This window comes from Panthera onca, chromosome C2 (genome assembly GCF_046562875.1).
Source record: "Panthera onca isolate mPanOnc1 chromosome C2, mPanOnc1 haplotype 2, whole genome shotgun sequence".
In the NCBI taxonomy this organism is placed as follows: Eukaryota; Metazoa; Chordata; class Mammalia; order Carnivora; family Felidae; genus Panthera; species Panthera onca.
In genome coordinates this window covers 150,674,006-150,698,425 of record NC_138347.1, presented here as the reverse complement: position 1 = coordinate 150,698,425, position 24,420 = coordinate 150,674,006, and the positions used below count along the sequence as shown (strand labels likewise).

The following is a 24,420-nucleotide window of genomic DNA, read 5'->3' as shown; positions in this document are numbered from 1 at the left end:
AAAGGTATGGCAGTTTCAGTACAAAGGGCTATGGGGCGCCTGTGTGGCTCAGTCGGTTAAGCGTCCAACTCTTGATCTCAGCTCGGGTCTTGATTTCAAGGTCATGAGTTCCAGCCCCACGTTGGGCTCCACACTGGGCATGAAGCCTACTTAAAAAGGACGGGGGTGGGGGGAGGCTTTAAAGACAAAAGGCACTATTAGGCATGAAAGGGGGTTTTGCATAATGGTAGAACAAATAATTCATCTAGAAGATGTAACAGTCCTGTAGCTATATGAATCCAACAACATAAGCTTTTCAGTATATAAAGAAAATACCACAGGGGTTATAAGGAGATAATAACAAATATACTATCATAGTGGGAGGTTTTGACATATCTCTCCCAGAATGTGATGGAGGCAGCAGACAAGAATTTTCTAAGTCTACAGAAAATTTAAACAACACAATAAGCTTCTTTTAAAAAATAGAGAGAGTATTCTACTCCCAATAATTTAAAACATACAGTGTTCCTGGGGTGCCTGGGTGGCTCAGTCGGTTAAGCATCTGGCTCTCGGTTTCAGATCCTGTCATGATCTCACGGTTCATGAGTTCGAGCCCCGCTGACAGTGCAGAGCCTGCTTGGGATTCTCTCCCTCCCTCTCTCTTTGACCCTCTGCCCCCCTCTCAAAACAAATAAATAAACTTAAAAAAAAAAAAAAAAAACAACATAAAATAAAATATACAGTGTTCCTGAAAACCATACCAATTTCTTTCAGCTGGTGGATGGATAAAGGAATGGCAGTACATCCACACAGGGGAATATTGTTCAACAATAAAAAGAAATGAAATTCTGTTACTTGTAACAATGTGGCTGAATTTCAAACACAGTATGCTGAATAAAAGAAGCCAGACTCAAGAGGTCACATACCTACGTGTCCATTAATATGACTACAAGAGGCAAAATTAAAGGAACAGAAAACAGGTTAGAGATGGCCAGGAGCTGAGGGGCAGGGGGGAAGTGGAGGATGACAACCACTCTAGTCCCATCATGGTAGGTACTTACTCGACCCGATGCATCCGCAAAAACTCACTGAACCGACCACCAAAACCGGGAATGTTACTGCCTACAAACAAACTTTTAAATTGAATTTTAAGAACATAGTCTATTGAAGTTCAATAAAATATATACTTGACCAAGTGCCTGATCACAGAAGGAATCTTAAGAACCAGGAAAGATCCATATTACACACACAGATCTTCTAACTACAGTCCAATAAAACTCTAAATCGGTTATAAAAATTTAGCTCCCAGACGTTATCCTTCTGGAAACTAAGAAGATGCATGTTAAAAAAAAAAAAAAAAAATCAATGGGGAAAAGAATAGCATGATAGAACCCATAAAATATTTCAAGCAGAATAATAACAGAAGGCATTAAATGTGAAAACGTGTAGAACACAGCCCAAGTGGCCTTTGGAGTAAAGAGCATAATCAGAGAAGACAGGAATTTTTTTTTTGTTTGTGTATTTATTTTGAGAGAAAGAGAGAGAGAGAGGGAGGGAGAGAGAGAGTGCTTGTGCTCAACTGCGGGAGAGGCGGGGGGCGGGGGTGGAGAGAGAGAGAGAGAGAGAGAGAGAGAGAGAGAGAATCCCAAGCAGGCTCCCTGCTCTCACTGTGGAGTCGGACCCAGAGCTTGATCTCCATGAGATCATGACATGAGCCGAAATCAAGAGTCAGATGCTTAACCTACTGAGCCACCCAGGAGCCCCAGAAAACAACTTTTTTAATAATAAAGTAACCCTTTGGCTCAAGGAGTTACAAAATGGACAATGACAATTTAAAAAGTGGAAAGAAGGAAGTAATAAAAATAAGAACAAAACTAGCTGTGATGGCAAGTAAGGCACACTGCAGAGAGGACAGTAATAAAATGACAACGGAATTGCGACTGCCAGCCAGCCAAGAAAGCTGTTGAAAGAATGCAGAATCCAATCAGGCAGAAAAAAAGATACACTGAAGCCAGTCACGTGGAAAAGGAAATCAGGCACATTCCAGCTTGGAGTGCAGAAGTTCATTCCCTGAAGTCAAGTGATGGAGAAAGATTGCAATTATTGGTTCCCCAGGAGAAACACTGGTTTCTTTCTTTTTTTTTTAAATTTTTTAAAATGTTTATTTATTTTTGAGAGAGAGAGACAGGGAGACAGAGTATGAGCAGGGGAGGGGCCAAGAGAGAGGGAGACACAGAATCCGAAGCAGCCTCCAGGATCTGAGCTGTCAGCACAGAGCCCAACGCGGGGCTCGAGCTCACGGACCACGAGATCATGACTTGAGTCGAAGTCAGATGCTTAACTGACTGAGCCACCCAGGCACCCCAAACTTGTTTCTAGATCTCAGTCCACCTGAAAGGTTTTGGCCAGGTCCGCCCATGCCCACCTGGTCCTGGGCACAGACAGGGCCCCATCCTAAGAAAGGGCTGAGTATGTGCCGATCTGTGGCGCAGGCAGAATTGGCCTAGAATAGTTCTCAGGACCCCAAACGGCTTTTATTTTCATGGATTTTAGCTACCGATATTCACTGTATTCAAATTTAAAAAAAATTTATTCACTTAAAAATAACAATAATAAATTCAATACATCATTCACAGACAATGCGAAATGATAACAAGGCAAATATCCATAACTGTGGAAAACCATGAGTGAACTGTGCTTTATTTGTTTAATAAAATAGTATACAGCTTACTTGTAACTAAATCTATAGATGACGGGTGAGTCTCAGGGGAAAAAAAAAACTCTTGAATGGGAAAGGCAGGTTGGCAGAAGAGAAGAGCCATATACAATACCATTTACATAATTTTTCAAGTTAGAAAAGAAATTAATTGGTAGAAGCAAATCTCTGAATGTCGGGCTGAATTTGGACTTACTTTAGCAGGCAGTGAGAGCTCACTGTTGAATGAATGAACCACCAAAAGATTTTGAGCAGGAAACCCACACTTCTGCTATAAGATCAGTCTGGCAGTTTCTTAACCTGAGGTCCACAGACAGAAGTCAGGGGGCTTGTGTCCTTGCCTGGGGGGAAATTTATCTTTGTTTTCAGGAAATGGGACGTTTCCTTCCATTAAGTGTAGTCAACAAAACACAGTGCTATTGGCAGGAACTGTGACTTTGGCCCTAACAGAAACCGCAGATATTTTCCTATCACATTATAGTTGTGGTAGATTTCTTTAAATACCCTTCTAGTCATCACCCTTGGAAATTACAGTAGGCTTTAGATCTGCTGCTGGATCTCATTACTTAGTAAATTGATTTAAAAAACACACATAGGGGCACCTGGGTGGCTCAGTAGGTTAAGCATCTGACTTTGGCTCCGGTCATGATCTCCTGGTTTGTGGGTTCGAGCCCCAGAGCAGGTTCTGTGCTGACAGCTCAGAGCCTGGAGCCTGCTTTGGATTCTGTGTCTCCCTCTCTGCCCCTTGCCTGCTCACGCTCTCTCTCTCTCTCTCTCTCTCTGTCTCAGAAATAAACATCTAAAAAAAATTTTAAAACACACATATATATTACATCTCAAAATTGATTTTTAAAACATTTCAAAAATGCATTTTAATATGAAGGTTTCCTTTGTAATTCTGTGTTTCATTTTATGCGTTTAAAAAACTGATTCTGAGAATGTTCATAAGGTTCACTGGACTGGCAAAGGGGTCCAAGGCCCCAAGGAAAAAGAAAAGTGAAAAATAAGACGGCTAAGAGTGGGAAGAGGAGGGAAGATGTCTGAAGGCTGCAGCAGTCTGATCCAATGATAGCGGGGCTGGAATGAGGGTGTGAAGGACAGAGGGGAAGCTCAGCCCTACAACCCGATCTGACTCATTTCCTGCCCAGCCCCAGCCCCTAGCACAGTGCCTGGAATACAGAGGCCACCAAGTCTAATTTGTTAAATGAATGGAAAATGGAACTGGCGTGGGAAGCAGCAGTGAACTGGGATATACTGGGCTGGTCCAGTAAGTGGGCTTATGAGGTTAGAAAGAAAAAAGGATCCTGGTCCCCGGGGGGCTCAGTCGGTTAATCGTCTGACTTTGACTCAGGTCGTGATCTCGCCATTTGTGAGTTTGAGCCCCGCGTCGGGCTCTGTGCTGACAGCTCAGAGCCTGGAGCCTGCTTCGGGTTCTGTGTGTGTGTGTCTCTCTCTGCCCCTCCCTCACTTGTACTCTCTCTCTCTCTCTCTCTCAAATAAATAAATATTAAAAAAAAAAAAAAAAGAAAGAAAGAAAGAAGGAAGGAAGGGAGGATCAAGGGGGATAGAAGCTGTTGCATCAAACCCGGCTGCATTCCAGTGGGGTCTGGCCCCAGGGGCAGGTCTAGAAGGATGGAAACGTGCAGGGAGCCCCTACTAAAGGGCAAGAATAGCCCAGAAGTGCGCAATGGTCTCACTTTTCAATTTCACTGATCTTGTTCCAGATTTGCCTTTTCTCCTTTCTAGATGGGACTCTTGAGCCATTGCCACAAAGCACATCTGTCAGTCTTCCTGAACATCTCCACAGAAGCAGGTTGAGACAAAGCTTTTCCCGGCCCAGAACTTCTATTGCAAAGAATGGCTTGCCTATGTGACACCGCCCAGGCAAGATGTGGATCTGGGGCCAGGATCGACATGCAAGAAAAGGCAACTGGATTTGAGAAGAGTTAATTTTATATGTCAACCTGACTGTATCATCCCATGCTCAGATATCTGGTTTAACAGAGAAAGGCAAACTCACTGTGCCTGTTTTGGAGGTAGGACTTGGTTTTCTCCGGTCTCCAGACTTGGACTCAAATTGAAACTCACGGCATCGGCTTTCCTGGTTCTCAGGCCTTTGACTCAGGCTAGAAATACACCATTGGCTCTCCTGGGTTTCCAGCTTGTCCAGTGTGGATCCTGGGACTTCTCAACCTCCATAACCACACAATTGATTGATTGATCTATCGATCTCTCTATCCCCTATTGATTCTGTTGCTGATTCCACAGCAGTAGAAATGATCTTTGTCCATGGCCCTTCACCTACGAAAGTGGTACAGATGTGACCAATGTCGTAAATTCAGAGAATACATGCTCCTCGTGCTTTATTAAATTTGCTAAATCAACAAAAGAACATCAGGGAAAACGAGGTAATGAATTTCAGTAGAACTTAAGTTTGGCTCAAATGGTGGAGGTGAGGACTGCTTTGGAGGGGGGCAGGAATTTGGGTTGTCGGGGGCACATGGACACAGACACACACACACACACACACACACACACACACACACACATACACACACACACACCTGCTTCACATCCTCCTCGTGCATTCTTCATGATCTCTGGCAACATGACTTCCACCCCGAGACTCCACTCTTAGATCTTTACCCTTGGTCGCCTCTAGTCTCCAAACTCCAGCCCTTCCCAGCTAATGATGTATATCCCTAGCCTTGAGCTTTCAAAAATAATGGAAACATAGATAGTATGATGCCACCCAGTGCCTTCATTTCACAGATCATAACATTGAAAAGCTTAGAAACCTAGAGATGTGTCCAGGGATGTGTATCTGCTGGTAATTTAGCAGAGTTGAGACTAGAAGCCAGATTTCCCCAATAGAACTCTAGCACTCTCTCGGATAACCTGGTTTTCCCTCTGGTCTATATCCTTGTTAGCTATCTGCTGTCTTCAATTAGATATGCTCTGTTCACCTCAGATACTACAAATCCTCAACATACAGCAGTCACCCGTAAAAACATTGAGTCTTTTTTAAATTAAAAAAAATTTTTTTTAATATGAAATTTATTGTCAAATAACAGTGTTCATCCCAACAGGTGCCCTCCTCAATACCCCTCACCCACCCTCCCCTCCCTCCCACCCCCCATCAACCCTCAGTTTGTTCTCAGTTTTTAAGAGTCTCTTATGTTTTGGCTCCCTCCCTCTCTAACCTTTTTTTATACTACGTGGCAATGAGAAAGAATGAAATCTGGCCTTTTGTAGCAACGCGGATGGACCTGGAGGGTATTATGCTAAGTGAAATAAGTCAGGCAGAGAAAGACAGATACCATATGTTTCCACTCTTATGTGGATCCTGAGAAACTTAACACAAGACCACGGGGGAGGGGAAGGAAAAAACATTGAGTCTTAAATAGAAAGCTAGGGGCAAGTATTTGTCCCGTCGGAGAGTCATAGGGTTAATATCCTTAATTTGTAAAAGAGCGTCCTGTTCATTCAACACGTTTATTCAGTGCTCAGCAGGTGCACTGTGCTAGACATTAAGAACACAATGGTGAGTAAGAATAGCACGGTTTCTCCGTGTGTGGAGTTCACTGTCTAGTGGGCAGAAACAAATGAATCTGAAATCGCCATTGGGAAAGGCAGTCACGTGCAGCTTCTAGGCTCCTGCATCGGAGGGCGGCCCTGGGCCTGGAACATTCCCTTACAAAGTGATAAAGAGCCCTTATGACCTGTGCTGGGTATAGCTCTGGGCTCTGGAATATCTTTTCCCATCCCACGTTTCAACAGACGTAGTTCTTTGTTCTATTTAAGCGTGGTCAAAGGCCCTCGGGCCTGACTTCGGCTTTCTGGATTTCAGACCCCAAGGGGGAGGGCATGGGGTCCTCGGCCTGCAGTGCAAAGGGGGTGCGTGCGGACCATCTCCCCGTGTGGGCTGTGAGGTAAAGACCCGCTGGCCGTGCGTGGGAGACAAACACGGCTATTGAAGCCGATCTTGCTCTGTCTCTTCTCTACGTGAGTGAAAAGTGTCCTTCCACCCAGGGCCCGCGTGAGTCATGTCTTTCCTGGCAACCTCGACACCTGCAAACTAGGCAGTGGTTTGACATCCTGGGACTCCTGTCCCTGCTGTTAGGCCACAGGTGCCACTCACCCGACAATTATCATAATGAAACACGAACTGGAGGAAAGGAATGCCTGCCGAGGACACATGTCATGGAGGGCCTGACCCATGCTGGATGTGTGACCCAGACTGGGGAGTGTCGGGGGCTATGAATGAAGTTCTGAGCTGAGAATGAAAGCCTACACAAGCACGAATTAAGGAAGGGTGGAAGAAGGGGCAGACAACACAGGCCAAGGAAATTACGTGCAAAGGCCCTGTGGCATATTTGAAAAACTGAAAGAAGGCTGCTATCCCCTCCGGGTATAAAGTGGGAAGAAGGATGTGGCTCAAAGAGATTGGAGAGGGAAGCAGGCACCAGACAGTGCAGGGCCTTCTAGGTCACATTAAGGATTGAAACCTGCATCGACTGAGGAATGGACAGCACAGGAGCGATTGTTAAGGAGGCGCTGACACAGCGAGATTTGTGTTTTGACGAGATGAAGCCGGCGGTGGTGGGAAAAATGGATCTGAAGGGGAGAAAGTAGACACCGAGAACTAGGTGGGACCGTTGCCAGCATCCAGGAGAAAGAGAATGGTTGCTCAGGCCAGAGGTTCTCAACCAGGGACACGTTGCCCCCTCGGAAGACACCTGGCAATCTCTAGAAACGTTTTCGATAGTCACACCGTGCGTGAGGATGTTACTGGCATTTAGCAGCTAAAGGTCAGGGTTGCTACTAAATAAACACCCTATAGTACACACGATTGTTCCCGCAACAAAGAACTACCTGGCCGGAAATATAAATCGTGCCTAGACTGAGAACCCCTGGCTCCGACTGTGGCGGCGGTGGAGACGGGGCGCACACTGTGGGGAGAATTAGGAGGGGAAAGTCAGCCGTGCTCGGTGACTGGTGGATGATGAGGGAAGAGGGAACGATTAGCAAAGGGAACCCTCCGCTTGCTGGCTTGCTCACTCGAATGAGTGAGGCTACCATCCACTGAATCAAGACACGCAGGAGAAGTTGACGGTTTGCTGGGGGAGGATGAGGCGCTCGGCTGGAGCCCGACAAAACTGAGACGCCCCTGAGACATCCAGAAGAAATCAGACAGGCCATTCCCTGGGTCCACGGCTCAAGAGGAAAAGCCTGAGCAGGACACGTGCGTTTAAGAGGCTTCGGTGCGCCTTGGTGGGGCGATTGAGCGACTGACTTGATTTCACCTCAGGTCACGATCTCAAGGTTTGTGAGTTCGAGCCCAGCACTGGGCTCTGTGCTGAGAGTGAGGAGCCTGCTCGGGATTCTCTCTCTCCCTCTCTCTCTGCCCCTCCACTACTCTCCCGCGCACGCTCTCTCTCTCTCAAGATAAATAAATAAGCTTTAAAAAAAGAGGCTTCTGTGAATAAAACGGGAGCCACAGGCATGGATGAGATTACCGAGAAAGGGGGTACAGGGTTTGGAAGAAAGAGGGCCCGGGGCAGAGTCTTGAGAAACTCTTGGGAGAGGAGCACAAACCAGCAAAAAGCATCTAGAGAGCATCTGGGGAGGCGGGAAGAAAACTAGGGGCATGTCACCTCCCAGAAACTTCAAGAAGTGTTTCCCCCACACCTTCTCCAACACAGAGCACCTACAGAGTTTGTTTTAAAGCTTTGCTAAACTGATAAGTCAAGAAAAATCTTGTTTAAAGATGTCAAGGTTTTTTTTGTTTTTTGTTTCTGTTTTTTCTTTTTAGAGAGAGAGAGTGTGTGTGTGTAAGTGGGGGAGAGGGAGAAAGGCAGAGAGAGAGAGAGAGAGAGAGGGAGAGAGAGACTCCCAAGCAGTCTCCATGCTCAGTGCAGAGCCCCACATGGGGCTCAATCCCACGACCCTGGGATCTTGGCCTCAGCTGAAATCGAGAGTCAGACATTCAAGTAACTGAGCCACCCAGATGCCCCAAAGATGTCAAAATTTTAATTGGCAATTTTGGGGTAAGTAATGAGATTAAGCACCTTTGCCATATTTACTGGCCATTTATACTTCTTTTGTGAATTGGCCAGTGTACGTCATTTGTCCATTTTCCTTTTCTAGATACTCCTATTTTTCTAGATGGGTATGACCTCATTATATATTTTGATTTTTCACTCTTTGCTGTCACATTCTCATATATTGCTACACAATTTTTTTTTTTAACTGAGCTCACAACCGTGAGATCATGACTTGAGCCCTAATCAAGAGCCAGATGGTTAACCGACTGAGCCACCCCAGTGCCCCTCTTTTCTCTTTTAAGATGTCTTTTTCCATGCAGTTGTTTCACGTTTTTTTTTGGGGGGGGGGGTTGTTTTTTGGTTTTTGGTTTTTGCAAGATTGTTAACTTTGTCTTCTTGCTTTGGTTTCATGCTGGAGGACGCTGTTCCTTTCCAAGGATCATAAAAATGTTCTCTTCTATTTTCTTAGGATAGTAAATCCTTTTTTACATTTAAACTTTTAATCTGACTAAAATCTAGTTTTGTCTGTGATGAGTAATTGGGATTTTTTTTTTCTCAATTCAGTTGAGAAATGTCATCTTTCAATCCCCTCTTTATGTTAAACTAAATCCCGTAGGCCATTAATCTGATATCAGCCTATCTCTTAAATTTTTTTTTTTAACGTTTATTTATTTTTGAGACAGAGAGAGACAGAGCATGAATGGGGGAGGGTCAGAGAGAGGGAGACACAGAATCTGAAACAGGCTCCAGGCTCTGAGCTGTCAGCACAGAGCCCGACGTGGGGCTCGAACTCACGGACCGTGAGATCATGACCTGAGCCGAAGTCGGACGCTTAACCGACCAAGCCACCCAGGCGCCCCAATATCAGCCTATCTCTTTTGTTCTTTAGATCTCTTGATATATTCTTGTACCCAAACCACCTGCTTTAATTACTGTAGCTTTATGTTATGGTTTGATATCTGGTAGTGCACATCTGTATTACTTTATAATCAGGAAAACCCATAACGGTTTACATATGTATGAATGTGTATGCACCTGTGGAGGGTTGATAGGGAAGTGTGTGTGTGTGTGTGTGTGTGTGTGTGTGTGTGTGTGTTCTTACACATGGAAGGTTGGTGGAGAAGTGCCTCTGAATGACTAGGAGTAGTTTGGGACCTGCAAAGGAATTTGAGACAGTGCCAGGAGTAGAGTTTCCAGGGACATTTGGAAAATAAAGGAGACCATTGGGCCCTCAAAGGAGGTTGGTGCTCACATTTCCAAAGCCTCTAAATTGAGGGAAGCAAAGAGGAAAGCTGGCAACATGTACGGGTCTCTGTTATCTTTAGAACGAGCACCAACTGCATTTCAAAGCCCCTTAGGCCCAGGAACCTTCTCTCAGCTCCTGGGGAATCACTGAGGATATTAAGGTCAGTCATTCACTCCATAGCCCAAAGTCACTGACCTCAGGTGTCAGTGCAGCATCAGCAGCTGTTTGTGGGTTTACGGCCCCCGGGTGCAGAGATCAGCTCTCAGTCGTGTGTCTTGTCTCTCATTGGCACAAAGCTTTCAAAGAAAGTAAGTCTTGTAATTCAACAAGCATTCACTGATTGTCTGACATCCGCCTCGAAGACCCTCTACAAATCTCCCAGAAGGGCCCATTTCAAACAACTCAGAGTGACGGATGCTCCTACACACACACACACACACACACACACACACACACACACAAATGCACACGCCTAGCTTGGAGCCCTTGTCTCTGGGCTCAGAGGTCTCAAATGAGGGCATTCTTCTCTAAAGGGCCCCATAATAGTGGGTTTGGCCCCATCTGCACAGGACAGGAAACCTAGTGGCACATAGGGTCTAGCTCTCCAGGAGAACAGGCAGACACAGCCCAGACCTTAGCTCTTCCTTCCAGGTAGTCTGGAGCCACTAGGAGGGGTGGTCAAACAGAAGCCCACTTAACCCTTTTGCTGGATCATTCCAAGAGTCCTTGAGGTCGCTGAGTAGAGCCAAAAGTCTGCCTGCTGCTGCATTAAAAACAGACTCCTGGGACATTTGAATCGCTGCATTTCTGTCCTGTTTGGCCTCTTCCAGGAAGAGCTTGCCCTGAATCATAACCTAATGATACCCATATAAAATGAGGAAGGAAAAATAGATAGATAGATAGATAGATAGATAGACAGATAAGAAAGGAAGAAATGAACTGCGGTGGGGTAGAGCATTGCTGAGTAACCAGTGAGGGGGTCCTTGGGCAGGGTCACCCTAGTTCTTCTAAAATACATGCCAGGAAACGTCTCTGTATTACTTTCCTCCCCTGGCCCAAGTGACTCAGGGACCGGAGTGCCTGCTGGCCTCACGCTCAACACTACGGGTGTTTACCGGCTTCCACTGCACGGAGAGATGGGGCACAGGGCTCACCTGTGCGCACCCGCGAGGCGCTTTCCGTGGCCCCACTCCCCCTCCACTTGGGCTTGGGGTGAGGGTGGAGGAAACCGAAAGAGAGGTCCAAGCGTTCTTGGCCTTGACGTTGACGGAAGAGGGAGTCGGGCAGTCGACACCCTCCTCACCTTCTCCAGGTAGCGCTGGCGGGGCGGGGACGGAGGGCACTGGAAGAAGTGTGTACGAAAGGTGCTGGGCCTTGACCCCGCCGAGGGGGCGGCGCCGGGCCGCGGCGGCCCCGCCCCCGGCCCGCGCAGCCCCGCCTCCCCCGCCTCCCCCGCCGCCGCAGAGCCTCCCGCGAGCTGGCGGCCGGCGGCCACTGCGGCAGCGCAGCTCGCCCTCCGCCGAGCGTCCGCGCGCAGGTGAGGACCGGGGACCCCGCGCCCCCGCCGCCGAGGGAGGCGCTGGAAGCTTCGTGGCGCTGGGCGCTGGGAGGGAAGGAGGCGAAATCGGATTCCGCAGAGGCAGGGAGGGAGGGACCGAAGGACGCGCGCCCCAACCTTCGGGCGGCGGGGAGGGGTCCGTGCCAAGCGGGGAGAGGTGGCCGCGTCTTCCCCGAGCGCATCTGTGGGCCCGGAGATGCGCCGGCGCGCAGAGAGCCTGGCTGCGCGGAGACGCAGTTCCAGAGCGGGGCCTCCCAGATCCTGGGGCGCCGGAGCCGGGGGGCCCTGGATCCCCTTGCAGTTGGTTCCAGCCGGCAGCTAAAAATAAACCTCCCGGGGCTTCCAGGGGCGACTCCAAGTTCACGGGTCGCCGACCCCCACAGGAACCTGCCCTGCTGCTGTGAGTTGGAGAGCCCTGCCTCAGCCCTGTGAATGTTACCAGTAGGTGGAAGATTCGTTCTGCCCAGGGCGGTGTGCACAGGTGGAAAAATCTGCAGGAAGTGATTGACTTCTTCTCTGAAGATTTTCAGTTTAAAATTTGGGCAGACCCGGTCTTTTCCTCGCGTCTGGGGAGGGGACGCTAGAATTTCAGCCGAGCTTTGGGTCTGGGGCCGAAGATCTTAGGTGTATGTGTCCCCCGGAAGGTTTTGATTTGGAAGAAGTGAAGTGGGTTGGAAAGCGGGTTTTGCTTTGTGATGGGCTTTTCTGCTGGGACCAGTGAGATTCCTTTGCTAAAGGTAATCATAGCCTTTCTATCTGAAAAATAGGATTAAGAGGCAGCTGCGTGGCTTCCACATCACCCCCCTCCCGCCCCCCGGACAGATGTTCTTTAGTGGCGCCCCCAAATTGGGTTTGACACTGCACTTTTGGGGAACTGAAGTCAGGGTCCACGGACACACTGTCATTCTGTGTTCTCTCACCTACAGTTGGGAGGAAAGATGTTCACTGTGCTGACCCGCCAACCCTGTGAGCAAGCAGGTTAGTATCTCCGAACAGGCAGCAAGTGTGATATTGACAAGGCACAATCCCGGCTTCAGCCCCCAGTGTTTTAACGCCTGTCCCCTGCCAATGACTTTAAGGTCTTTGGTTTGAGCCTCAGTTGCTCGCCAGGCTTTCACCACCAGGCATGCCTCAGGTGGAAGTAAGGCTTTCCATCAAAGTTAACACAAAACGAGGACTAACGTAACGTGCATGTTTTGCTTAAATGGTGTTTCCGGGTTGCATAATCCACTAATTTGGCCCTTTGTGGTTTCCCTTACCAACCTGTGTGTGAAGGTTTGCCTGAGAGTATTGTTGATTCTGTGATGAGTTGTGAGGTACTCAGATCACTCCTCTACTTCCACCCAAGTGTTGCTGCTGGCACAGCACCTACGGCACCCGGCGCTCCCCACCCCACCCTAGGTCAGCGTTGTTACCCCTGACACCGGAGGCACATGTGCAGAACTCTCACACACCCGCTTGCAAGCTTGCCCTGCCTGCCTGCCTCTGGAGTATGTTTTGCGGTTGTTCGTGTAGAAGCCCAGAAGGGTCTGGCCTCTCTACTCTCAGGTAGACACCTTGTAATTACGGGGTTTGTTCACTCCTAATGACAGCACAGCTCTGGGCTGTATCCCCTAAATGAATGAGACCTGGTCTGGTCCATTTTGCCTTGTGATACGCTTTTCTGCTGGGGCAAAGGTCTGCTTAAGGGTAATCATAGCTTTTTACCTGAAAACTGCTGAGGCGAAGGACTGGGGAGTCCAGGGTGGTCAGCCACTGCTCACGTATCACCCCCCTCCCTGCCCTGGACAGATTATCCTTAGTTGCGTCCCAAGACTGGGCATTCTTGTCTTCCAAAACGATATGATTTTAGGATAGTAGAAGCAGTTTATACAAACCTTTTTCTGTAGAAGGAAATTGTACCTAAAGAGCTAATTTACTTTGATTTCCAGGTTTTCCCCCAAAATGCTTTCAAATTTTAACACATATGCTGTAATACCACACATCAGGCTAACTTGTTACACTGTTTAATTTAGCAAATTAAAGTTCTCCCGTGTCTTGTTAGGGGGCCGGAAAGTGCCTTAAACCTGTAAAGCTGACACTGACATGTGACATATTCTTTAAATGTTGATGCAGACTCATGTCCGCGGATAAACTGGTTTCTGGCTAGTTCATGTACTTTTATCTGGAATCACAGAAAAGTGATCTGGGACCCATTTAGAGGCTCTGAAGGTCAACTTCACAGTGGCTGGCCTCCCTCCAGTTGCTGTCACATACAATTCTGCAGTGAGTAACTTTAGGTATAAGTCATTTTGCATGCACGGGGCTAGTTCCGTGGCATAAATTCCCAGAAGTGGGATTGCAAGTGAGATGGCACACACCTCTGGAACTTTGATAAACATTGACAAACCACTCTCCGTTGATGGTGTGCCGGTCTACACTCCCAGTGACAAGGTAGGAGAATTAGGTGTTGGGTGACCATCTTGAGTAACAGGAAGTGTCTGTACCTCAGGGAAATCAGAATGGGCGAAGAGAGTTGGCTGTTCTGAGCTACAGAGATGCACTACGTGACTGGCCTTGCCAGCTACTCAGTACTGTGATATAATCGGATATTGAGACCGAACCTAATTCTATACAGTTTTATACACATGCCCTTTTTTCTTTCCAGAAAAATGTCTCCTAGAAACAACGAAGAAGCAAAGCCTGGGTTATATGATCTACAAGTAAATGTTCTAGAATAGGAACACACGTGGCTATAGAACACTTGAAATGTAGCTAGTGAGACAGAGGAACTGAGTTTTTAATTTTATTTTAATTCGTCTACATTTATTTTTTTTAATGGTTATTTATTTTTGAGAGACAGAGAGAGACAGAGCACGGACAGGGGAGGGGCAGAGAGAGAGGGAGACACAGAATCCGAAGCAGCCGAAGCAGCTGTCAGCACAGAGCTCCACACAAGGCTCGAACCCAGGAACCGTGAGATCATGACGTGAACCAAAGTTGGATGCTTAACTGACTGAGCCACCCAGGTGCCCCGATTAATTCATCTACGTTTAAATGCCCAATTGGTGATGTTTACAGCAGCACTTTCAACAATAGCCAGATTACAGAAAGAGCCCAAATGTCTATCAACACATGGATGGATAAAGAAGATGTGGTTTATATATACAATGGAATACTGCTTGGCAATGAGAAAGAATGAAATTTGGCCATTTGCAACAACATGGATGCAACTGGAGGGTGTTATGCTAAGTGAAATAAGTCAGTCAGAGAACGACAGATACCATATATTTTCACTCGTGGGGAACTTGAGAAACTTAACAGAAGACCACGGGGGATGGGAAAGGGTAAAAATAGTTACACACAGAGAGGGAGGGAGGCAAACCATAAGAAACTCTTAAATACAGAGAACAAACTGAGGGTTGATGGGGGGTCAGGGAGAGGGGAAAATGGGGGATGGGCATTGAGGAGGGCACTTGTTGGGATGAGCACTGGGTGTTGTATGTAGCGATGAATCATGGGACTCTACCCCCAAAACCAAGAGCACACTGTATACACTGTATGTTAGCTAAGTTGACAATGTTAAAAAAAATAAAAATTAAATAAATAAATAAATAAATAGAATGCCCAATTGATAAGAGACATATTGGGATTATCTGAATCCAGTGATCCTTCTGTGATGCCAGTGTTTATCATATTTCAGCCAATTGGGTATCACCATTTACATTTATGTCATAGTAGTTTTACCAAGACTATTATTTAGTGAATATTTTTTTTAATTTTATTTTTTTTAATTTACATCCAAATTAGTTAGCATATAGTGCAACAGTGATTTCAGGAGTAGATTCCTTAATGCCCCTGACCCATTTAGCCCATCCCCCCTCCCACAACCCCTCCAGTAGCCCTCTGTTCTCCATATTGAAGAGTCTCCTCTGTTTTGTCCCCCTCCCTGTTTTTATATTATTTTTGCTTCCCTTCCCTTATGTTCATCTATTTTGTCTCTTAAAGTCCTCATATATGTGAAGTCATACGATATTTGTCTTTCTCTGACTAATTTCGCTTAGCATAATACCCTCTAGTTCCATCCACATAGTTGCAAATGGCAAGATTTCATTCTGATCGCTGAGTAATACTCCACTGTATATATATGCCACATCTTCTTTATCCTTTCATCCATCGATGGACATTTGGGCTCTTTCCATACTTTGGCTGTTGTCGATAGTGCTGCTATAAACATGGGGGTGCATGTGCCCCTTTGAAACAGCACACCTGGATCCCTTGGATAAATGCCTAGTAGTGCAATTGCTGGGTCGTAGGGTAGTTCTTTTTTTAATTTTTTGAGGAACCTCCATACTGTTTTCCAGAGTGGCTGCACCAGCTTGCATCCCCAAGTCAATATTTTAATTGAATGCCTTTTTATGTTTAAAAAAAAATAAGTATAATTTATATACAGTGAAATGGATAGATCTTAAGTTGTGCCCCTAAATTGGGTACCCTTGTCTTCCAAAAGGGGATGTTTTTAGGATGGGACAATTTCTTTTTTTAATTTTTGTCATGTTTATTTATTTATTTTGAGAGAGAGAAAGAACACAAGCAGGGGAGGGGGGTGGGGGAGAGAGAGAGAGAGAGAGGGAGGGAGAATCCCAAGCAGACTCCACATTGTCAGCACAGAGTCTGACACAGGGTTCGAACCCATGAACCGTATGATCATGACCTGAGCCAAAATCAAGAATCAAACCAATTGAGACTCCCAGGCACCCCAGGATGGGGCAATTTATTGAAAAAAAAATTTTTTTAAGGGAAATTATACCTAAGGAGTGGTTTACTTTATTTATTTGTTTGTTTGTTTGTTTATTTTCTGCCCTGAGGAATTCTGTCAGTCTTTTATTTTTCTTAAACCTTTTTTTTTTTAAATTTCCCCCCAGAAGGGTTTACTTACTTACTTACTTATTTATTTATTTATTTAATATAACTTATTGTCAAATTGGCTAACATACAGTGTGTAAAGTGTGGAGCTGGTTACTTTAATTTTCACATTTTCCTCAAAGGACTTTGAAAGTTTTGATGAATTTTGACAAAAGCACGCACCCATATACTCCACAATTCTGTGAAGATATGGGGCATTTCTATTACCCCAGACAGTGCTCCTGTGTTCCTTCCCGGGGAACCCCTGCCCCAGCCCTCTAGACTGTCACTGTTCTCATCTTAGTCACCTGCCTGTTTTAGAACTTCACGTGAATGGAATCATTTCGGTACAGAACGGTATTTGTTTCTTTCTTTAAAAAAAAAAAAAAAATCTGTTGCTACTGCATTTATGAAATTTCCATTAGCCCATACTGGTTTCTTACGACCCAAGTAAATATCTGCTCAACATGATCTAGTTAAGTGAGGCGCCTGGTTGGCTCAGTTGGTTAAGCATCCAATTTCAGCTCAGGTCATGATCTCATGGTTTGTGGGTTCGAGCCCCGCATCAGGCTCTGTGCTGGAGCTGGCTTTGGATTCTGTGTCTCCCCCCTCTCTCTGCCCCTGCCCAGCTCACGATCTGCCTCAAAAATAAATAAAGCATGAAAAACATTTTTTAAGTGATCTAGTTAAGCAATATTAGTTAATCATTAGTCCATTATGGTAATCATGTACCTTTATACAATACAGATATAATTATCTTTATTCAGAGGCTATGTATTTAGATGAAGATGATTCATATGCTTCTTCTTTTTGTTTTGTTTTGTTTTGCTTTTAAATGAGTATAGTTTCCATGTTGTGATTAAACTACGAGTACCAGAGATGACATGACCCCTTTGGGAGTGAACACGTGGGTCTAGTGATTCTTTGTGAATGTAGGGGAGACCCTATACCTTCACTGAAGACACAGGAAAAATGGCTGAGGTTGACGTCTTACTGGAAACTCAAATATTTCAGAAATGCATACATGTTACTGTTTCCTTGACAGTATGTCACTGAGTACTGAGCCTGATAATCATTGACTATATCTGAAGCGTAGTATTCATTTCTCTTTGTCTGATGTTATTTTTAAATGAAATATTATACCGCTGGCATTAATAGAAAACCCATATTTTTTCATCTACATTGAAGTAAATGTTATTGTAAAGCATCTCAGGGCTGACCGATAATATGCATAACACGTTTCGGGAGATACCAGGAAACTAAACCACGCACCCCTTCTCTGCAAATGGCGTTTTAGTTCCCTTTCTGGAGAAAAGATAAATGGGCTTTGGAGCCCAATCACTCCTCCGCCTCAAAAAGTCTTGGCCTTACTAAAGCCAGAGGAAGTGCTGTAGGCATGCAGTCGTGCACCCAGTCCTTGGATGCTACAAAGAAGGCCAGTGCCTTGTTCCTACTTTCCCCTCATGTGTCTTCTGGGTCTTTCCATTTTAGGCCTCAAGGCCCTCTCCCGAACCCCAGCCATCATCGCCTTGGTGGTCTTGATTTTGAGTGTTGTGGTGCTTGTGACCATCACACTCATCCAGTTTCACCAGAAAGAGGTCCTCCTTCCAGGACTGAAGGTAAGTGAAGGGATTGGCACTGAAGGGATGGGCTATGACGTCAGGTATTCTAAGGCCGTGAGTTAGAAGAAAACCCTTTACCCCATCTCCAGTGGGGGAAGACCCAAGGAAGAGCCCAAGGATCCTTGACATAAGACCCAGGGGAGAAGCTCTGGACATACTGGCTTTGTGCTGTTTGACACTACAGATTGATAATGGTGACCCTTCTCCAAGGACCGTGTGGCCTTGCTTTGACTCCTGACTGTTGGAGCCCAAGCTAGACCTTGTAGCCAAGGATTCCAGAAGGCTGCCAGAGATCTAGCAGCTTGTACATTTCCCAAGACCACACAACCCTGACCATGAGTGAAGACAGGGAGACCCAGCCTCCTCTTCTGGCCTGATCTGGTAAACAAGACATCAATGACTTGAAAAGGTCCCCTTGAGCTGTATTTGTGCAACCTCTCTTGAGTCTAAAAGTGTGCCATGATCCCTCTGACTCTTCCCCTTGAAAAATTACTCAGGACCCGTGCTCAGTTTCAGAGGCTACTCTTAGCCCTTTTGATAAGTGCCCAAATGACCTCTCAAATGATGTCTGACAGTCTGAGAACCATATACATCACCCCAGCCTTGGATGTAAGGGTGATGGGAGGTGATCCTGTGCAAGACTGTCAGACAAAGGGGAAAAGAGTCCTTCAGTCATTTTGGGTAGAGGTTGGCAAAATTTTTCTGTAAAGAGCTAAGTACTACATATTTAGACTTTAAAGGTCATTATAGTCTCTGTCACGTATCTTTTTTTGTTTGTTTCTTTCCTATGACTCTTTAAAAATGTACAAACCCTTCTTAGCTATAGGGCCATAGGAGCCAAGAAAACCAACTGTTATTTGAATCTCATTTAGCCTTTACCCTTGATCTCAAGAATCCTGTCTACATCTTCCTGCTCTTAGTGACTATTCAAAGGCTGTATTTGAAATAGAAGTTTTTTTTTAATTTTACAAGATAAAAAAGAAACTAATATTGCCTCGGCTGTGTGGGTGAGTTAGACCCACCATTCTGAGGCTGCTCTTCTGAAGGATCAAAGTAAAACTCCTTTAGATGATGGCATTTGGTTCTTTTATAAGACATTTTACTTAAGAATCTCAGTCCCCCCCCCCCCCCCCCACTCCAGGGGCGCCTGGGTGGCTCAGTCGGTTAAGCAACCGACTCTTGATTTCAGCTCAGGTCATGATCTCACGGTTCATGAGATCAAGCCCCGAGTTGGGCTCTGCGCTGACAGCATGAAGCCTGCTTGGGATTCTCTCTGCTTCTCCCCTGCTCATTCTTTCTCTCTCTCTCTCAAAATAAATAAACTTAAAAAGATCTCAGGCCCCCATGAATAACATGAAGAAAAAAAAAAAAAAAAACCTTGTGCAACTGTCCAGTGACGAGAGAAAACCAAATTATCTGGTTGTCTAAAGACAATAGCCAAGGCCAAGAGAAGCCATTTTCCCAACCTCCGGGCACTGTCTTCTTCTCTAAACTGCATAAAATCAGGATTGCAACCAGGAGAATCACCATCTCCTTATGCTTTGTAAACTTTTCAGCTTGGTGAGCACTTTTCCCTGAATTATCTCATGTAACCCTTGTGGCAGCGATAGCAGGGGGACAAAGCAAGCATTGTCACCCCCACTTTGCAAGTGAGGAACCATGGGTTTGGCCAGTGGATGGCAGGACGGGAACTGAAACCTTGTCCCTCCTGTTCCCAAGGCCAGGGCTTTCTTCACTACCTCCCTCCTCTCCCTGATCCTAAGTTCAGAATGAGGGACCCAGGAGGAGGTACTGACCTTGACTAGAGAACTTATCCTCCTTTGCACAGGAGGGATGGGTGGGGGAGGGTGGGTGCAGATGCAGGAAGGCTTGCTGAACGGGGGGATGGAAGTACCCCCCAATTGGGGCAAGACTAATGCCACTCTTAAACCCCAGGAACCACTCTTACACCCCATATTTCAGAGGAACCAGCTCTAGCTGTATTCCAGGTTTATCTCTCTCCATGGCGCAAGGGAATGTGCCCACCCAGAGTCATGCGTCCCCTTCTAGAATGTGCTGTGGTGCCTGAGACTCCAGAAGCCAGGGTCTGTGTGGACCTCCTCCTGAGGACCGGCCTCACCAATGATCTGAGGGGTGGCAAAGGGGCAGCCATTTGCAGGAAGTGTAGACAGGGCGTGGATATGGGGTCGGAGCTGTCCCACCTTCTATAGTCAGCATACAGGTGCGTGAGGCTCTTTGCTCTGTGGATTTGCCAGGGGTGTGGGGTGAGGACGGGTGGAAGTTTGGAGGGAGAGTAAAAGTCTTCATTTAAAAAATTTTCCCTCAGGCCCTGCAGAAGTTTGGGATGGGTTGGTTAAGGCAGTTGACAGCCGCTAGCTTCCACTTGTTCTAGGAGGTAAGAGGGAAGTCCTCTGTTCATACTGGAGGGGCGTGGAGGGATTAGAAGAGTAGAAGAGGAAACTGAGTAGAGAAAAGTAGACCCCAGGGCAGTAAGGAGGCTACCATTGAAAGAGAGGACCACACATGTCTCAGGCTCCTGGGTCAGGTGGGTTCCCCTGATCAAAGATGTGAGTAAAAGCAGGCCATCTGGGAATGACCCGAGGAAACACAGGTAGGGGATGGGAGGTGAGACAGGAGGGAAGGCGGCCCCTGGAGGGCCTGCCACCCAGCAGATTACCACCGTGGGCAGTGGGGGCTCAGTCCTGGGGAGGACTCTCAGTCTGGGAGCCAGTGTAAAACTCATCCCCAGGTGAGTCCTCTACCAAAGGGCATCTGGAACACCCGCTTCACGGGTATCCCACTCAAGGACATATTTACACGACCAACTTCCACTAGTCATTGGCGGAGTGGCTGCTCCCTGGGAGACGCTAACCCCCTCGTATCTCTGGCACACTGCATGCTCAGGGGGGTTCGGCCACTAGAGAAAGGCTTTAGACGCGTGGAAAGCGCATGGTTGGACAGCACAGCGGTATGGCCTGAGGAGTGTGGGCAGGGAACCCTCCAGGACTATTCCACGTGGATATGATTACTCACGGGTGTGAACGGAGGAGCAGAGAGGGTGGGTCGCTTCTCACCATTGCTCACACTGGAAATGGCAGACGTGGGACCTAAGAAACAAAAGAGAACAGAAAATAGGGCCTCGAACGAGGGTTTAGAAGGACCAGAAGCACCACGCTCGCCAATTAGCAGACAGTTCGTTCAAAGAGGGGATCTGTAATCTGCTCAGAATCGCGCTGCCAGGCCCCAGTCACAGTTGCAGGGGACAAGAGGTTGTATAACCCTGGAATGTTGACTCAGAGGACTCCTTCTGCTTAGCTGGGTGAATTAAATGTGAGAAAAGACAGATGTTCTGAGCCGGGGGTACCGGGAGCAGAACGGCCACCTGAAAGAACATTCCACATGCAGCCCTTCTCAGGTTGAGGACAAGCCTCTTGTGTTTGGCTCTTCGGTGTGTGCCAGGGGTGGGAAGGGCACTTGTGGAAGTGAAGCTGAATGAATTCAAGGGCTTTTACGTTGTGATGTTTGTGTTTTCATAACCTTGAACGTTGTTTTGCCTCTGTGTAAAAATGACAGCTGGTTACCAGAGCCGGCTCCACAATGGCCTGTGGGGGGTGGGGGGGGGGGGGGCTGGAATTTTCCTTAAGACCCTAATGAAAGGTCATGATAGCTGGCTATTACATGCAACCTTGGCTTACCTAACCGTGGTCTATCGGAGTTTAAGAGCAGAAGTATCAAAACTCAGTCAAGGGTCAACGCGTGCCCAGTGCCATTTTCATTGTTGCTGGTCCAACCTGCTCCACCAGCCTGAAGAGTAAACATGGTGGCATCACTTCTGTTTTTCACTCGGCCCCCCACCTGCTTCCTTCTCATGAAGTCCAATCTCTTCCTCTCGAGACTTCTCCCTCCCCAGCCCCAATCACAACTGTCTAGAAGCCCTGGAGTTTCTCAGTCCAGGATGATCAGTACCCCATTGCCACTGCCCCTTGCGGCCACAGGACATCAGTGTCCAAGAGGGGCCTACGTAGTCCCGCTCAGGTCCCATGAGATCGCCGTATTGGGTCACACTCCCGTGCTTGGCCGCTATTCTCCAAAGCACAACCACGAGACCAGGCTGTGCTAAAACCATTCCCTTGTAGGGGCACCTGTGTGGCTCCGTCGGTTAAGCGTCCGACTCTTGATTTTGCCTTAGGTCATGATCTCATGCTGCGTGGGTGTAAGCCCCGCCCTGGGTCTGCGCTGACAGTGCAGAATCCGCTTGGGATTCTCTCTCTCCCTCTCTCTCTCTCTCTGTCCTTCACCACTTGCATTCTCGGTCTGTCTCTCAAAAACAAACAAACAAACATTCCCTTGTAACCCTCATTGGTTATCAGTCATCAGCCAGGATCTCTGGTGCCTTGTGGCCCTCCCTGGTTACCCCTTAGAGAGCGAAAGTTGGATAATTAGTTTCTTCCTTTCCGGACAGATGTGGCTTCTTCATCACATCGGTCCACCTCCTCTGTAGTCAGATCTGCACACTACTTAGCTACAAGCTTGCTTTTGAGGGACTTTTTGTCTGAACAAAGAAAGTCTGCTCTACGCACCAGGCATCTTTTTTTTTTTTTTTTTTTTTGAGAGACAGAGAGAGAGAGTGTGCATGTGAGTGGGAGAGGGGCAGAGAGAGGAGGGGGGAAGAGGATCTGAAGCAGGCTCCGAGCTGACGGCAGAGAGTCCAAGGCGGGGCCGGAACTCACAGACTGTGAGATCAGGACCTGGGCCAAAATTGGGTGCTCGACCGACTCCCTACCGAGGCACCCTAGGCACCTCATTACTAAACAGTCAACCCTGTTAGACCTGGTTTCCTTGGAACTCAGTGAAAGCATGGGGGCTGTGTGTAGAGGTCTGACGGCCAGTTAGAACCAAGCTCGGGCCCAAGTCTGTGACTGTGGGCAATGATTTACCTCTGTGAGCCTCAGTTTCCCCATGTGTCGAGTGGGAAGGATGACCACACCTGCCCTGTAGATGCAACACTAAAGCACCTTGGGCAATGCCTGGCATATTAGAAGTGCTCCACAAATGTGTATTACTGCTAGGATCCCTCTTATTATGCCAAGAGGGATGATGATGGTGATGGCCATGGATGATGATGACAGTGCCAATAACAAATCTAAGAAAACTGTTCTTACGACTTTTGCTTTTGTTAGAAGCTCACACATCCCTTAAGTTTTGGATCATGGGCTTCTCCCGGAAGACCGTTTCCTTTCGGTTAACCCACTGAGTGTGTCTCCGGTTCTACGTTCAAGCCACGTTCTTTTCTGACACTGCGTTGGACAGGGGGTTACTCACTGCCCAGCTGAACTGAATGAAATCAGTCCCCATCCCACCCACTCCATCAAACCACATTGAGTTCCGCTGATTTAGGTAAGGGAGCTCTCGAAAAGACCAACTTTTCCACTTTGGAAAACGTCAGCGAACAGTGGTGGGGTGGATACCTAGTCCTCAGGAGTAGCCCCGGGCTCAGGGCTGGTCCCTGTCAGCACATCCGGCAGGTGCCCGAGGGGAGGGCCAGCTGCTCCCACCTTGGTGAACATTGGATGCCAGCTGGGATGACGATGAACGTGAAAGTGGCCCTTCTTCCTCCTTCCTGAGCTTGGCGCAGCAGCCCCAAGCCTCCTTCACAGGGAAAACGCACTCTTTGTGAAGAGCTGGGATCCAGAAGATCTGGGAAGGGTGGGGACCCTGCAGAGTGGTTGCTCACGTGTGCTCCCTCCTGTAGTCAGGACCCGGTGTGGAGGGGCCAGGGGCCGGTGCTGGGCTGGTGGGGGGTCGGCAGCAGGAGGGAGGAGAGAAAGCGGACTGGTAGGGAGGCTCAGATCGCTTGAGTGCCCGGTTTCCTTCAGTGTCACCTGTGCATTATCTCCGGGTGAGCAGGCTGTGAACAATGCCTTCCTTGTTCCCCCGGGGGGTGTCATGTCAGGATCCCCGTCAGCATTCGTCAGACTGAAGGCTGAGATTAGCAGGGTGTCTAAGTTCAAATACCGACGGACGCAGGATGTTCCGTCTCAATATAATGGGAAAGCTGCGATTGAGGAGCTAGGGCCACCCGTTTTTATTCGGTCCCCTTGTTTCAAATGAAACAAGCGTTTGTGGACAGTGGAAAGCTGGAGCCCTCCCAAATGGCTAGCATCAGGGAATTGGTTAAATGGATTATTGTACATCTCACGGAAGAGGTGGGGAATGTATTGAAAGCGATATCAGTATTTTTATTGGCGGCGAGAGATGTACACGATACACTTTTTATGTAAGAACAGAGCGTTGGAAAAGTCTACGTGCAGTGTAAGCCTGGGTTGAATTGAAAACATATGTGTGACCGCATTTTCATATATGTAGCT

General features: G+C 47.2%; 1 protein-coding gene across 2 annotated transcripts in view; it reads left to right on the top strand.

The window, feature by feature from the left end:
- The first annotated feature begins 11,427 nt into the window (after positions 1-11,427).
- Positions 11,428-24,420, top strand: part of ENTPD3 (ectonucleoside triphosphate diphosphohydrolase 3) — a 38,940-nt gene continuing 25,947 nt past the window's right edge. Inside the window, exons 1-4 of one of the 2 annotated variants that reach the window (XM_078432450.2) lie at positions 11,464-11,525; positions 11,893-11,946; positions 12,473-12,524; positions 17,922-18,049. In XM_078432450.2, the coding sequence (XP_078288576.1) occupies positions 12,485-12,524; positions 17,922-18,049 (168 nt within the window). In that variant the 5' untranslated portion in view covers positions 11,464-11,525; positions 11,893-11,946; positions 12,473-12,484. Of the gene's footprint in view, positions 11,526-11,892; positions 11,947-12,472; positions 12,525-17,921; positions 18,050-24,420 lie in introns of both variants that reach the window. The other variant, XM_060638334.2, reaches the window with a different exon arrangement.